This window comes from Sylvia atricapilla, chromosome 3 (genome assembly GCF_009819655.1).
Source record: "Sylvia atricapilla isolate bSylAtr1 chromosome 3, bSylAtr1.pri, whole genome shotgun sequence".
Taxonomy (NCBI): domain Eukaryota; kingdom Metazoa; phylum Chordata; class Aves; order Passeriformes; family Sylviidae; genus Sylvia; species Sylvia atricapilla.
In genome coordinates this window covers 52,992,325-53,009,495 of record NC_089142.1, presented here as the reverse complement: position 1 = coordinate 53,009,495, position 17,171 = coordinate 52,992,325, and the positions used below count along the sequence as shown (strand labels likewise).

The following is a 17,171-nucleotide window of genomic DNA, read 5'->3' as shown; positions in this document are numbered from 1 at the left end:
ATTGTATTTCTCTGAACGATAATCATCCACGTCAGGGTTACTTCAGGTCCCCATCATTGAAATTACCAGATGTTCCCGAAATGACTCAATTTCACTGGGTGTAAGCAGGCGTTGTTTGGATCTCAACCTACTTTCACTGTAAGCATTGCCTTCAAAATCCAACTTCCAGTCTTCCTCTTCAGCCCCTGGGTTTAATTTTGTCTCTGAGCCAAAGCAACTCAAAGCCTTAGTGAAGATTGGGAGTCCTGCAGGCTGGACCTCTGTGTTCCTCTTCCTTTCAGATTTATGCAAAATTGTGTGAAAAACAAGTCTATAAACTTGAAATTGTTAACCTTGGTGGCTTCAGCTTCGTACTTCTGGATTCTGTAGTCAGTAAGAAATTAATTTCTGTGCTGTGACTTAGCAGTCTCAGTAAGAATAAATCAAGTAGTAAATTCTAATGGTAAATAGATTCCTATTGTGTTTAAACAGAGTGTGTGCACAGAAAACACTTGTATGTATAAGGACTTCTGCTGTATCCACGGTCTGTTACTAGGTGTTATCTTCCACTCCTATTTTGTGTGCTGATGATTCATATTCATAAACAAAAAGCAAATATATAGACTAAGGAAACCCTAGTAATTTAAATTAAAATGGATTTGCATATGTGTGAAAGAGACAATGATTGTAAATAAAAAGCAGGGGAAAATGGGGAAATGATACTTTTGGCAATAATTGGTCACACTCTTAGGTGTATCGATTGGAGATCTGTTACAGTTTGCTGAAAATGTACCTGCATCTTGCCCAGGTAGTCTGAACATGACATCAGTGATCCAAAGTTGGTTTGAGATCCCATCAGTGTAACTAATACTCTATATTAAAAAGTAAAGAGAAGAATCAGCAGGTTACTGCTTCAATGTAGAATTTAAATGTTAAATTATCTATTTCATTTAGGCCTTTTTGAGTTATATCATTGTGCTTTCTCCTCCCTCCCAAAAAAATCTCTGAAGATGTGTATCATATCTGGATAACTTAGGTCACAGTCACCGTGATAATTAAAAAAAAAAAAAAACCCAACCCACAACAGTCAGTATTTTTTGTTTGAAATTAACATGGTATCCTGACAAAATGGCAACATTCCATTATAGTTGAATCACCAGTGATTTCAACTAAGTATATGATCTGTCTTTGCTTTAGTCAGAAATTGTGTAGGAAGTGCAAATGCAGCATTGGTAGCGCTGCATGCAGAGACAGCTGAATTTCAAAGCGTGTCTTGTTACCCTGTGTCTTGTGAAGGGCTGTTAGTGTGATGTTCCGTTGTATTTTAAGTTCTTTAGTGCTGTGAGTTGCAGAAACCTGATACATCAAATCCATCATAAAGTATTAGTACAGCTTGAATCTTTCATCTCTCAGGGCTGATGTCAAGAAATGCCTTGCTTTCCAGTCAGCTGAATTCAGGCAACTGAGGTGGTCCTTGTGTTTTTGACATTTTAGATGCCAAGCTCAGACACTTTTGGGAAGCCCCTCCTCTCCTTTGTGTGTCAGCAGTAGAGATGAGCAAAAAACGTGATTAAAATATTCCTGCCTTAAGAGACTCTTTAATTTGGACTGGGAGAATTTTGTTCTGTTTTCTGTGGTTTTGATAAACATATGTGATGAAAATAAAGATGTGGGAAGTTACAAACATGGTTTGCATTTGCTGCGTGAAAATGTGCACATAATTTTAAAAATACAGTATTTCCTCTTTGAAAACAAGCTCCACTGTACTTTTTTTAAAAAATATTATTTTTATTTCTAGAGGATTAATGCCTTTTAAATTTGACTAAAAATTTATTATGAAATGCCTTTGCTTCCAGGTGGTCTTTTTCATCAAAGAATCTGGTAAAAATATTCACTGGATCTTTTCTGACAGAAATTTTTGCTTTAGTCTAAAAGGCATATCTGTTGTTGAAAATGTTTACTTGAACAGAATTCAAATAACTAATTTCATTTTTGGTAAGGAAAGACTCATGTAACATTTCAGATTTCCAACATGAGTAATTCTTCTGTGTGCATTATTTTGGCGTTCACTCACTTGTGCAGAGGCTTTGGCAGCCTGTAAAGAATAGCCTGCTTCATGGGTAAGACCCAAGTACTATGACAAGATGAAAACTGTTCTGAAAATAATTGTATGGTAACTGAGGTGCCTGGGACCCACTGACACCAGGGTAATTAAAATATGGTCATAACTGGGCTTTAGAAGAAGAGAATTTTAGTAAGATATTGGTCATGAGCAGAGGAGGAGAAATAGGGTGGTAGCTAATGGGTTGGATTGCTGTTGTACATCTGCAGGGAGTAAGGAGGATCCAGGCACTACATCTTGAATGATGGGACATCAGTCCAACTTTATGGCTCTGAGTGATTCATACTGCACACTTCAGGGGAATTAGAGCTCCCCAGTGTAACTATCTACTTTATTCTCTTGTTTCTATGTGTTCTTAAATTGTGATATGAAGCCTGTGTGTGTTTAATAAGCCTTTGTGCTACTTTTTGCCTGTGTGCGCACAGAGGATGTTAAACATGTCCAAGGCAGCACCTGTGGGCAGGGCAGTCTTTATTGCTAACTATGTAATTGTAAAAAGTTTGTCTCTCCTATTTAGGGAAGACCTTTTAATTTACTCTTTCTGCTGTTTTCTGAAACTACTCAGCTCACTTGGACACAAGATGGTATGAGGGAGTGATGTGTGGCTCACACAGTTTTTATGTCCCATCACAGAATGAGAAGGGGCCACCTGATATGTGTGTACCGCACACACAGCCTGGCTGCATGAGCCAGGATAGGGCTGCATTTACCATTGTAGTGGTTTGGAAGCAAAACGAGTGAGAGACTCCAAGTCAGAAATACTATTTAATGAGAAGAAAAGGGAAAAAAGGTAAAATAAATGCAATAATATAAAAAGACCACTGACAGAGTCAGAATACAACCTGATCAGGGTGATGAAAGCAGTCCAGGTGAGGTGGTCTTCCTGAAGCAGTGATCTTGTAGAAAGGTCTAGTAACTCTGGTCCTCTGGGAATCTAGTGAATAAGAGCTGCTTGTACTGTCCCAAATCCCAGCTTATATCCAGGTGAGAATGTTTGGCTCCTCCCCCTGGGTGGAGCATCTCACAATGGGATGATGAGTCATGCAGTGGCCCATTAAAGAGAGATAACTCCCTCCTGGAGCTATCTATAAGTCATGCAGCAAGGCATTGGTGGGCCATTAACAGAAGGCACCCCAGAGGGAGGGGGCCTGGCACTGCTCCAACAGTTGGATTCATCAGTTCATGAAGATGGTGATCGAATACTTTGTGCACATCCTATACTACAACCCAGGACAGCCCTCTGGCCAGCCCTATCCCCATCTCCACTGAGCCCTCCTGCATGGTGCTGCCCATCCCCAGCACCGTGGTGGGGATGGGACCTGTGGGCATTGTGTGAGAGCCTAACGAAGTATCATCCCGGAAAATGAGACAGATTCACTTTGTGGTTTGGTGAAATAATTTTTTTCCTGTCATTCTATTGAAAAATGGCTGGGAATGGGAAAACAAAATAAAAAGGCTCATCTTACTTCTTTTAATACTGCTCGTGGAGTTTTAATCAGTCATGCTTTTTTGGGCCCTTATTTCTTGTCTTGTGATCTGCCGTCTGATTCAATTTTTCATTCCTGCTGCAGAAAATGTCTTTTTGCAATTTCCAATACCCAGCTTCATTTATCCCTTTTAGAAGAAATGTAGCTTTTTATAGCATGCTTTTTTCTCTCTGGCTTCTGCAAAGCCATGGGTGGGAAAGTGTCGAGCCTGATGTAAAAAATTAGATTTAAAGCCCCTAATCAAGGTCTGCTGTGTGAGCCTCCATCTGTACCTGACTTCTGGGAGATTCTGGTCCAGAATGAGTTTCGAAGTCTGTGTGTGGAAGGCAGCCAGTGTGACAGCAGACATCACCTGCAGGAGACTTTAGGAGTGCCTTGCCTACCTTGTCTTGATTGAGACTGTGCTACTCCCCTTGCAGAGTATTAGTAGCAATCTTTCCCCGAGTTTCTTTCCTGTTATTATCCCTCTCTCAAACTAACAATCTTTCTGGCCCTTTTTTAGCCCCTCTCCTTAGATCAGGGAAGTGTTTAAGAAATAGACCCTATTTCACATCTCCGGTTGTTCTTACACAATCATGTCTAGACTAGTTTTAATCTGGGTTTTGCCAGGGCACTCTCCCAGAGGGTCTTCTCTTCTGTCTTACTGAGCTCCTTCGTGCTGCTGATAGACCTTTTCTTGATTTTTCTCAGTGCACACTTTGCTACTGATAAGATGCTCTTTTTTGGGGGACATGCAGTTCTCTGTGTCTGCCTATTATAATTTAATTCTGGTTATCCAAGTGATCTTTTTCTAGTAACAGTGTTATTTTTGTGCTTCTTCCCTGGAATGGTTTCCTTTAGAATTACTAATCTTGCAGCCTCTTTGAGCTGACTTTGTTGATTTTGGAGGCTCCTCTTACATTGAATATCCCAATATTTGGGCAATAGGTGGTGGTTATCCACACTTTTAAGTTCCTGTTTATTCCTAGAGACCACATTCCTTCTAAAATGGCTCATGTGCATTTAGCAATTTCTGCACTGGTGTCTCAGTGTTTCAACTCTTCCTCTAACGTTGTTGCTTGCTACATACTCCATTTTTTACATTCGGGACTCCACTTTTCAGAATTTTAGCATCAACCAAATGTTTTGAGCTTCTAGAAAAGTATGACTTTGTCATTTGTTCTTCTGCATTTCATTTGATTCTGGGTGATGTGAGAAAGCATGATAGAGTCATGTTATAAATTGCTGTTTTAAAGGTTCCTTTAAAGAATGCAATTCTCATTGTTTAGGTCCCTTTGCTCTGCTCTGGGAAGTGCACTCAGGTTTCCCAGACAGCTCAGAAGAATGTTAACTCTTATTTAAGAAAATATTTCTGTAATTAGAAGTCTATCTATTTGATCTGATTTTTACTCTGATCGTTAGAGTTCCATAAAATGCATTGGAAAATCTGACTGCAGGACAGCAGAGGTCGGGGGTAAAGGCAGTATGTGCTAGGGAGACATGAGAGATTTTTCTGGGCTACTTTGTGTAAAGTTTGATTCTTAGCTTTTGTGGTGAGTGGGGGGAAAATTGATGCACCAAGAATGTTACAAAATAATTCAGTAACTATAAATAAAAGTCCATATAGTCTCTGTAAAACAATATGAGAAGAGCTATGAGAAAAGCTAGCTTTTGTGTTAGTGAAATTTCTTAGGATGGCATCAAGCCTACTCCTTTGACACTGTGATTTAGACTGTGCCTAGAACACTCTGTGCTTGGGAGGCTTGGTAGGATTTTTTTGTTTGTTTTGCTTCTTGGGCATCATTTTAATTTATTCAAACCTCAAATAAAGAAAGTTTTGTAATTTTAATTGGTGGAGTGTTTTTAAATCGCTGAAAGGATTTGAGAAAGTTGACTTTTCTGATGGGCTTGTTAAAATAGTAGTTGGACCTACTTCTTTCCATTGCTTTCTTGTAGAAAAGGTTATAGATTAAAGCTGATAAACAGAAAGATTATTAATGTGCACAGTCTTCTTTTAGCCTTTTGAAACTTGAAATTTCAGAGCATCTTTTAGCAACTGTAACTAAGATAAGCACAAGGCATGCAGTTCTCCCAGACTATCTTTAAACTATTTTGTCTTCATTTTTATGTTCTTTAGTAGTTACCATTTGGCAGCATCTGTCAAGTGCATATCTGTGACTAAAGGATTTTCAAAAAGAGCAAGCATTTGGGGGGATTTGCTTTTATGATGCCATAGTGGTCTTCATCAACCATCACCACAAGCATGTAGCACAAATCCTTATTTTCATCGGTTTTATAGCATTTTCACTTTGGAAGACTCACTTCGTGGTGTCATGGGTCTGAAGTAGCAACTGCTGCAATATCTAATTACCTTATTATTTCTCTGCATAGAGCAGAAACAAGAGAAGCTCTCAATGAGAAAGAAGATATGGGGGAGATGCAGAGGGAATAAATACTAGCAAGCTGTGTTAGGAAAGCATGTAACAGTTATGGCTTGCCAGTATTCACTACATTGCTCCAGTAGAAAAATCTGATAAATAGAATTAGCAAGGAGTTATTTATTAAATGTTTAATCTGTGTCATTTTGGTTCTTTAAAGCCTATTCAATTAATCAAGCGAGATTGAAAGAGAAGTGAAATTATGACTAACTCTTCTCAGGGTGAATCCACTTGTTAACATTTTTAGAGAACTAAGGTGGGATTTTTTGGTGATAGAGGGTGTATTAAGATGACTTTCAGAAAAATCTGTAGCCATTTTGTGTAGATAATCCACTTGCAGAGTATCTAGGTAGTTATTTTATGGTGTAGTGAGAAAGAGACTGCCGAGACACTGCACTGGATAGGCAGAGAGGGATTAATTAGTCTCAGCTTGCTTCTTGGAGGAGACTGTCTTATTCTTAAGGGTCTAATTCTAAAAACATCTGTCATGAAAAGTGAAGTAAGGACTGGAAGCTGCTAATCAGCAACTTCGCTGACTGGCTAAATTATTTTAGTATAGTACTGCATATTTCTTTTGCAGAATATTCTTCCCACAGTACCTTGCTTCTTCAAAATTCATTTTTACTGCAAAAATGACTGGTTCATACATTTGTTGTTTTAAGATGAATTTCTGTAGTAACTGTGGAAGGCTTGTGCATTGGAATATTGAAAAAGGCTTACGCAAGACAAGTTGTCACTACCAGAACACAATGTTGTTATGTAATTAACTTATTGGTGTTTAGGTTTCCAGGTCAGGTCTCTGCAGGCACAGACTGCAGCCTTACCTTTATTCATTTCAGGCTTTCTGTGGCTTTGTGAAAATATCAAGGCAGTAGTTCATATTCAGGTTGTGTTTTCAAGGTTGTACCCAGGAATTAGTTTTGTTGTTAAACATTCTAGAGAAGGTAGGGATTAGTTTTGCAGCAATTACCAAGGAGCATTCATATATAATACGTGAAGAATTTGTCTCTTATTGCTAAGGAAATTCTGTAGTTTCTGGCACATGCTTTAATATCTGTCTTTCCATGGTAGGGAGAACACGTATAAGACATTAAAGGGGAAAGAGTGTGATATCTGGTATATCTTTCTGACTCTGAGATTTGGAATACAGATGCTGAAGGTGGATCGAGTGCAAGTACAAGTTAAACCTTGCAAATCCACATGGCATGCTAAAGCAAATGGAGAGAAGGCAGTGAGCTTGGAGGATTCCAAACCCTTTGGTATGTGCTGCATAACTGTTCAAAGTAGTGTGAAGTTCCACAGTGCTTGAGTGCTTAAGAGATTATCTTCGCCCAAACTTCAGGTTGGCAGCATTTGCAGCCCCCAATAATTGTTCGTTATGGTCCAGCTTTCAGAGCTGCCACTTGCCTCTGGAGTGATCCCTTAGTGTCCCTGCCTGAGCCAAGGAACTGAAGCTGAGAGTTATCTGGGTGCATTTGCAGCAAAGGTGATATTTCTCTCTTATAGAATTGCTTTCACATCCATCTCTCCACTTCTGCCTTATCTGAACATTTATTGCATTTCAGCCATTCAGTTTAAAGCTGCTTTTTTCCCCCCTATTTAAGAAGCTTAGAATGCAGCCTAGAAAAGATTTGATTTATGTGGTGCACTGAACCAACCTGAAATAAAGGACTTCTGTTTAATCCAAAATCAAGGCTTTTGCTGTAGATATAAATGAACAGGTAGTTTAATTCTTGCTCTGATGCTACAAATTCAACAATCACAACTCTCTCTTGATTTGTTTTAATGTATCAGTTATTTACCTAGAAACATACCATCACTGCAATATGTTCAGCAGCACTCTGTGTGTAAGAGCAGCACTTTATGCTGGTTTTTATGTGCCTCACCAAGAGAATTGAGATCAGATTACAGATAGTACCTGTGTAACTCTGCTGCCTGAGTCCCATTACTTACTTCAGGAACTCACCATCTGTACTGGGATCTGCTGTGTATGTCTCTTGGGATGCTGAGGACAATGGAGTGAGATTATGAGGTGCAATTTGCTTGTGAAGTGGTGAGACAGGGATTGTATTTTTAGTGTTGAGAAGCTGCCTCTGGAAAATAGGGAAGAAGTGGACCATGGACTGGCTTTCTTGCTCATTTAAGGTTCAGTATGCATGTGAGAGCTGCTGCTGTTGTGAATTGTCCTGATAGCACTCACCAAGAAAAGTTATAAAATCTTAAACCAGTTACACATGAGCTTTTGTCCACTTGCCAGCAAGGTCATTAAATTTTCATGTCCACCTGGCAAAGGAAGTTCAATTTGCATAATAAACACCATCTGCAGATAATGTCATACCTGACCTCTCAAGAAACTCTTGAACTTGCACTCCCCAGCAGTGTGTATTTTAAAAAGCTCTTTTGGCCATAAAAGAGTGTTAGCATAATGCTGCTGTTACTTAATTTAAAAAGAGTTAATTAACCTGATGCAATATTGATGAGTGTATTAGAAAGGAATGTATGTTGGGCAAAATGTATGGCAGCATTGTACATCAACTTTGTTCTTCTGTTCTTTGCTGGTTAAAACAAGTGTTTGACTCTTCATAACCTTCCTTCTGTTACCATTCTCCTGGTAGCTTCTTTTATTTTTTTTTTTTCTTTAATAGCTTTCTTTTCTTGTGCCTGCCATAGTTACACGTGTGGTTTGGGTGGTGTTTGTAGGCCAGGTTTTGGTAGCAGGGGGCCTAGAGGGGTAGCAGTAGGTACAACTTCTGTGGGAAGCTGCCAGAAGCTTCCCCCATGTTGGGTAGAGCAAATGCCAGCTGGCTCCAAGATGGACATGCTGCTGGCCAAGGCTGAGCTAATCAGGAATGTAGTAATGCCTCTGTGATAACATATCTGAGAAGGAGAGAAAAGTTACTGCACGGTTGTAATTGTGGCCAGAGAAGAGCAGGGCGAGAACATGTCAGAGCAACAGCCCTGCAGTCACCAAGGTCAGTGGAGGAGGAAGAGATGGGCAGGAGGATCTTCTGGTGCCGCAACTGAGATTCATGGTGAGGCAGCTGTGCCCCTGCAGCACATGGATAACCATGGAGATGCAAAGATTCACCTACAGTCCCTGGAGATGACCCACAGCAGAGCAGGTGAATGCCCAAGAGAGGGCTGCGAACCTATGGGAGGCCCATGCTGGAGTAGGGTCCTGCAGGGACCTGTACACCTGTTCAGATAGGAGCCCATGCTGGAGCAGGTTTCCTGGTAGGACTTGTGGACCCACACTGGAACAGGCTGTTTTTGAAGGATGGCACCCTGTGGAAGAGTGAATCACACTGGAGAAGTTTGCAGAGAACTCAGTGTGAGAGGCCCCATGCTGGAGCAGAGGAAGGACTCTTCTCCCTGAGCAGAGGCAAAAACAACATGTGATGAACTGACCATAACCCCCACTTCCCATCTCCCTGTGCCAAAGTAGGTGTGTGGCTGACCATAGACATTGCTTTTTGTCTGTCTGAGTGTCCTGCATCTATGTTTTGCAAAATATGTAATTCTGCTTGAAGATTTATTATTATTTCTGTAACTCTTGCTCTACAGCATGCTAAAATCACGGATGTCTTTTAATTGTACCTCAAGGCCTTTGACTCTTTGGAGAAGTTTCCACTTTGTATTGGTTCAATCATCTCACAGATAGGCATTACTGAAATTTATAGAAGGTAGTGGATCTGGTGAGGGAACTTACTGTGACCCAAAGACGTAAGCTCTGTTTTTTATTTATATTAATATTGGCGGTTTGTGAGCAGGATGCCAAAGTTTGTGTGGGGGAGATAAAATCATCTCCTGCAGTTCTGGCTGCCGTGTCTGGGTACAGCCATAGCTGGGAACCAGGTGCTGCAGCACTGCGTGGTGCCAGCTGCCTCCCTCCGTGGTGTGCTGGTCTCACGCCAGCTAAAAGGGGAGGATTGGAAATCAGAAGCTGTGTCCTTATGTGACACTGGTAGTCAAATAGGGAACAGGAACGAAATTCAGGTTGCTGACAGCACATATAATGTTTTGTATTTCCTAAAATGGCTTTCAAAGCCATAATTGTAGGAGCTTTTAAAAAGCATAAAATAGAGGGTGGTATCTCTCCCTCCCTAGTAAATTTGATTAGTACCTTTGCCTTGTCAAAATGCTGAATATAACTCAAACCTTGAAGTCCAGGAAATTATGAGGTAAAGGCCTGCACAAATCTTAGTGTAATCTTAGTTCCACCAAGGAACTGAATATGCCCATTGGAACAGCTCTGTAACATTAGTATTCATAATAAGCTGATATGAAAAACTGAGAAAGTATATTTTTGTTTGCATTCTCAGCTTTTATTATGTATGCTCTGGCTTCAGGTAGCTGGGAAATACTTTAGCAAAGTAAAACATAGCTGTTAGCTCACAGCAAGTGCTGCCTTTGGGGAGCAAGTGTACCTTTATAAGGGTGGGATTTGTTAGGCTGCAATGTTAATAACAAATGAAGTTTCTTCTCACGTGCATTGCCAGTGATGTGATGAGATGCAATGTGACAGTCAGTTGTTTGTGGGTGCAGTGAGATGTCACGGAATAGAAGAATCCTCGGATCAAAGGGGGAGGATTTGTAACATTTAGTGCAGCTGAGAACATTTTACAATGTACAGCAGTAACATTTGCTGTAGCTCGTTTCCTTTAGATGACTAACGCAAAATTGGATGTGGCCCATGGTGACTGTGCTTTCTTCATGGGGGGGTTGTAGTGTTCGTAACATAGAAATAAAAGGTTCTCAAAGAAGGCTTCAGCTATACTTGGGGGCTTATATTACATTAACCTCTTATTTCCTATCTAAATTGTGAGGATTTTGCTACCCTTCACATTTCTGAAGGATGTTCCCCTGCTTACTGTAAGGTCTTCTGTCACTTTGCACATTAATTACATTGAATAAGTATTTCTTCAGTACTGTCATGCAACAGATTTTCTTTATTAGGGCAGGGAAGGCATATGTGTAGGAGTCTAGCAATATGACCTTCCCCTGTGATACAGGGGACCCAGATTTTAATTCCTTACCCATGAAAGACAAGAACTGGCATACTGTTGAAGTCAGGGTTAATTTTGTATTCATCTACCACTCTGTCTCAGGCAAGGCCAGTACTAGATGAATAAGGTATAAACAGCTCAGCAATAATACTTTGGTCTTTCCAGCTTTTTCCTGTCTGCCTCTTTATGTTAAGTAATGCTTGATGTACTTTTCTTACATAAATTCTTTTAATGGGAGATCACATCTGTCATTTTTCAGAAGGTAGACTCAATTCTTTTGTACAATAAAAAGGGAGATATGTATGCGAGGCTGCAGCTGGTGGTGTTCAGAGGCTGATCCCAGGCTGGCTTGGCAGCTGCTTCTGCCTCTTCAGACATGAGCTCAGGTCTCCATTGCTTCCTGGGGCATAGGGACTGCAAGTGAGTGATAAATCTAACAGAATATGATGTGTGGTTTCTGTAAGAAATGGTGTGACTTCAGGAGAGGATTCATAGTTGAAAAGTCTGAAAAACCAAAGATACCTTTCTTAAGCCTGAAGGCAGCCCAATACTACAGTTAAACCTGACTACCACTTATCTCAGTATTTTCTGTGGAGCTTCTTCAAAGGAGCATTGTGGGAAGAGGTGAATCCCAGTGAAGTTCTGGAAGCTGCAGCCTCGCAGTCTCTATGAGTTAAGCTGTCAGTGGTTTACTTTGCTTTCATTGTCTTTGGTTCCATTTTCTCTGAGGGAAGTGAAGACTACAGGGAAACAGAGCCCTTGCCACATGCTAAATATTGTCTGAAACAATCTCAGATCCAATATACAAGTGCAACATGGGCCCCTTGACCTGTGGTGGCTGTACTGTGAGACTGCCTGCAGATTGTCTAGGATCGGATGCCCAGCTGCCTATGACCCTTTTTTTTCCTAGTGCCTCGCTCAGCACAGCTAGAATTAAACCTTTAATGTTTTCATTATTGCTTTTCCAGTGAGACACTGGGTGTGAGCAAATTGCAGAGTAAGCTGAGCCGGTAAAGGAGTTCTAGAATATTGGAGAATCATTCTTTTGAGAGAAGAGACCTGAGTTCCCTGGTATTTGCTGGGTCTGGGAAGCACTTGATAATGTTAGCTTAAAGCCTTTCCTCCCCTGCAATACTCTGCTTTCTTCCTTTTGTCACACAACCTTCCCCTGCTATCTCTACAAAAAGGCTTTCATGCAATCTGGCCCGTCAGCTGTTGCTTTTGTGCATTGTGCTGGATCTGGGATAAAGCGTAAGCTCTTCAATTCTGATGCTGTACAGTGTGGCATGAATGCTGATGGTGCTCTGGTTGAGAATAAGGCAACCAAGCAAACTTACAATTAACAATAACTAATCAGATGTGAGAACAGTGAGTTCCTAGAAGTAGTTGCATTTTTAAAGATTTTCCTTTTATTTCCCCTTTCAAAGCTGCTCACCTCGGTATTTTCACTATGGAAAACTGCATGGCTAGGAAACAGACCTTGTGTATAGACCTCAGTATTATAAGATTTGCCTTCAAAAAGCCAATTAGTGCTTGAAGTAGAAGCTAATCTACTTCACAAGTGTAATTCCCATTCTTTGCCTTACAATCAGTAGCAAGACTGTAGTAGCAACCAGACTGCTGAATATCACTTTGAGAAAGAGCAAGTACTGGTCTGGTCTGTTTCTGTACATCTTTGCTATGTGTTTCTATTTCTAGAGATTTTTTCCCACTAACCTAAAGCGTGTCAGTGTGACCACTGTGTGAAGACAGAACAATCTGCTGCAGCAGAGCTCCTCCAGGGAGATAGCTTAATGAGCCCCTAAGATGAGTTCTTAGGTAAAGGAGGTGAGAAGCTGTAGAAAAGAAGCATAGAAAAGAAAGATGAGGAAAGAGGAATGTTACTTATCTTGTAGAGGGGAGCAATTCTATTACACATTGGAAGCATAAATAGAAACCAATTCTACTGTGCATTGTGAGGCGTAAGTTGAGCATCCATGCTGATTTCCCTCCCTGTAGTGAGGAATTAGAAATCAAACTCACATGAATCTCTAAAATACGGAACAAAAAAGCCCCACCCGTGCTGTAATCACCATGGTGCTGACAGAATATCCCCAGTTCAGATCAGTACTAAGACCGCATCCATCTGCTTGAGAAATATTTTGTACATTAGTTTGCTCGGGTTTTACCCAATACCCTCTTGGTTTAGGCTTGAATTAGCAGGGCAGTGCTGCACTGTGAATAAACGTAACATGTCATTTGTCTGCAGTTCTGTTTTCTACACTTTTTAGAACTGACTAGAGGAATCAGTATAAGAATCTTTACTTGTATCATCACATGTATCTAATTTTGAGAAGGGCCAAAAGCTGCAGTGAACCCGTGTGATGTAAAAATTAAGATACTCCATCTCTGGCTGTACTGAGCGCTCTGTCAAGTTGTATCAGCCTTTGGAAGCAGAGGGGAGGAGAAAATAGAAAAGCTGAAAGTTTTCATCGAGCTGAAAACCAAAGTCAGTTATGGATTGATCTCAGTGTGTTTTTCATTGACAGGTTGATGACGCCTGGAAGTGAAATTCGGTTTGTCCACAAGCACATGGGGCTGGTGCCAGGCTGGGGAGGAGCGGCCCGGCTGGTGCGCATCGTGGGCAGCGGGGCCGCGCTGCAGCTGCTGGGCGGGGCTGTCCGGGTGTGCCCCGAGCGAGCCCGGAGCCTGCGGCTGGCCGAGGACACGCTGCCCTCCGCGGACGGGAGCGCGGCGCTGGGAGAGGCCCGGGCCTGGCTCAGTCAGTACACGGACGGTCCGGCCGCGGTCATTCGGGCCGTGAAAAAGGTGGTGACGGCAGGAAGAGAGCTCCCGCTGGAAGCTGCCCTAAGGACGGAGAAGGATATTTTTGGAACTGTATGGGGCGGGCCTGCCAATTTGCAGGCATTGGTTAGAAGACCAAAACATAGATGATGGTTTGTGCATAAGAAATGGGCTTGCCCTTTTTTGCAAACAAAGGTTTCAGTAAAGCAGCCATTAAACGGAATCGTTTGAGGACTTGTCCATTTAAAATGGCATTAACATTCCTGCCATTTAGGTCAGGCAGGCGTATTTGGTGTACATCCACAGAGAAATCCCGGGCAGATTCTCTGCTGGCCTAATCACCCACTGAATCGAGATTAGTGAAATTAGTATGTAAAGGTAAATACTGTGCTGAAAATGGAACTATAATTCATTTGGAATGAGGCTGAAGATTATGTTATTTGGTGTTTTGTTTGGGTTTTTTTAACTACTATGGAAATTAATAACTTGAAAGTTACAAGGTTTATTCATTTGCGGAACAGGTGCATCTAAAGCTGGAAAATATGAGTTCCCCAACATGAGACCAGTATCTTTAAACAGCTTAGAAAAGATGATTACGAGTGGGAGGATAGCTTTTTTTCATTCTAGTTAGTTCTTTATGTAATTGCTGAGAAAGTATCCTTCAATTTTAATGGTGCTTTTACAGGAGAAGCTTTGAGTTAGTGAGAAGTTTCTAGCACTCATTCACTATCACTGATTCAGGTTTTTAAATGTATTTTGGTGTCTTCTCACTGCTCAAGAAATCAACTGCCCACACATGGCATCTGCACATTCCCATATCCTGTACCTGTGCAAAGCTGCTGGCCTGGTTCCTTATACAGAATCTAGCTGAAATCTTGGAAGGCCATGATGCCCCGAAATGGCTTGTCCTTAGGTGACTGAGTGATGTGAGTACTTCAGCATTCTGGTAAGGTTTGAGTGGATATGTCTACATCTTTCTTCAATGCGTTTTCACTGGTAGGATATATTTGGGCTGACTAGAAGGTTTGGAACTCAGTCGTCACTTCATGCTAGTGACTATGCAAGTAATTGGATAACTCAGCAGGGAAAGTTTTCCCTTTAGAAATTAGAAACTGACACAGAGTGCCTGCTTTAAAAATAAACATCTGTAAGAGGAAAACCATACAGGCATATCTGTGACTGAGAGTTTCCTGTACTGTTGGTTAGGATGCACTTGTCTCTAATTCCAGCAGGGACTGAGATGTGAGCCAAGGATGTAAGTACTCTGTGGGGGCATGTAAAGAAGGAAGCTCTGGGCTGTGTGCCACTGACGTGCATTCTTGCTCTGACCAGGCATAACTAGCTCGAGATCATGGAACAAGCTCCCTTAAGAAAAGAAGGCAGTATCTTGGATGGAGATTCATGTTACAATTTCTACAGTGTTGCAAGAGCCCTGAGTTTTAGACAGCGAGGTAACTACATATGTTTGAGGTCTTGGGGACAAATCACTGTTGGGAATTTGGCTTGGATTGCCTGTTAAGATTTTGCAGGTTCCGAGCAGATTCTGTCATCTGCTGGGGATGTTTTACTGTATGGTTTTCACAGCAATGAATATGGCCTGAAGCAACCAAGGGAAATGCTGAAGAAAGGGATGCATTTTGAGTTGGCATCTCAGAGAAGGAACTTAACTCCACCCTGTTGATCCTGCACCTTTGCCTTAATATCTGAAGCAGTAATGGAAGAAGATTTCAAATCTCTGTTCCCCAAAAATAAAGTTCAGTTTTTCTTTTCAGGTTAGAGAAGAGACAGGAGTGAGAACATGGGGAACAGAGCAGTGTTTTGGTTTGTGCCTTTCTCCCTCCAGCTCCTTTTTATCCAGTAGCCCAGTTGTTATTCTGGATTCTTTCCCATGCCCTTAAGAACTTACTAACTTAAAAACCCATTACTCCATTACTTCACAAGTGTGAATGCTTTAGTATAATCAGGCAGCACTTGACTGTTTGGTAGTGAAGCTGTTCTGCTTTTCATGAAGTTTCTCAAGACTCATGAGGGCTTCCAGACTGCAGCATCACTGAACCTTCAAGGCACATTCCAGTCCATACTCATCCAGCTTTTTGAAGCAACAGCACATAATGTTGTGAGTCAAAAAAATTATGCTTTAAAGGGCAACTGGTTATGTCTTTGCTTTTAGCAAGAATGAATGTGCCATTACTGTTATTATTTTTAAAATTGCTGTGAAAATTACTTAGAACCTGAGTAAGACCCTTGAATATTTTTTTATTTAGTGTATTTAGGCTCCTAAGTATATTCTGTGTACTGGGTTATAGAAATTTGAGAGGGAAGAATTTGTAAGATGAAGGCAGAATCTGGTTTCTTTCACATTTTGAACCTGATCTGTGCTGGCAGTTAGTGAATGGTAAGTACATCTGTGGGGAATCTCTTTACATTTTGATTTATAGACAATGAGCTTAATTCTCATTTCATGAAATGTATTTTCCCAGCCACCCTCTCTGATTTGTATCAAAGGCCAGTGTTTGCTTTTAAGAGAACAGGACAAATAATTAACTAGCACACACCAAGACACATTCAGGACACCTTCAGAGAGGGTTATGGAAACCCATTTTGTCGGTATCATAAATATACTAAGTATAGGTTATAGGACATTCTGAAGATCATTACAGGTTTTGATCAAGGTTTTTTGAGTAGTCTAATACCATTTTCTCTGGTTTCTTTTCTTCTAAAAACAAGTAGAATCCTTCATACAAAAACCAGCCCAGCTAAATTACCCTGAGTGCTAGGATAAGAGTTCCAGACCGAGATGAAATGGAATCCCATTTTACCCACTTGAAAGCTAAATGCTTTATTGCACAGAATACTTTCTTATAATCTTTAAGTGACAAATACCTTTAACCAGCACTTGATAAATGTTTGTATTTTCTTTACAACTATTAAAGATGTCAAACTTCAGCTCCGGGTTTTTTTTCCCCTTCTGAAATGGCTTAAAAACAAAACAAGCACTAAATGTGCAAAATCAATTAGGAACATCAAAATTGATAGTCCCACTCTCCTAATTAAATAGCATGCCAGCTTTTGTACTTGCTAGGGGCTAGTTTGCCAGCTTCCTCCTCAGCAAACTAAGTTTCCTATTACATTGTGAAATGTCTGTCTTGTTTTTCCTTTGTGTACTGAGAAAACACAAGGGTTTAATGGGAGTGGGAATTCTGTACCAAGCTTGTAAAGGTTGGATTTTGGAGATCACTTTTAGCAATACAGATACTTCTATCTTATTTGCTGCTAATAGAAATATATTTACCAGATGGTCAATCTGCATGGTGTTCTTGCAGAATGTTTGGTTCCCTATCTGATTTATATTTTTTTTGGCCATGAAATAGGATTC

General features: G+C 40.8%; 1 protein-coding gene across 1 annotated transcript in view; it reads left to right on the top strand.

The window, feature by feature from the left end:
• Positions 1-14,018, top strand: part of ECHDC1 (ethylmalonyl-CoA decarboxylase 1) — a 39,898-nt gene extending 25,880 nt beyond the window's left edge. Inside the window, exon 6 of the mRNA XM_066315355.1 lies at positions 13,540-14,018. Coding sequence (XP_066171452.1) covers positions 13,540-13,945 — 406 coding nt within the window. The 3' untranslated portion in view covers positions 13,946-14,018. The remainder of the gene's footprint in view (positions 1-13,539) is intronic.
• The last annotated feature ends 3,153 nt before the right edge of the window (positions 14,019-17,171 follow it).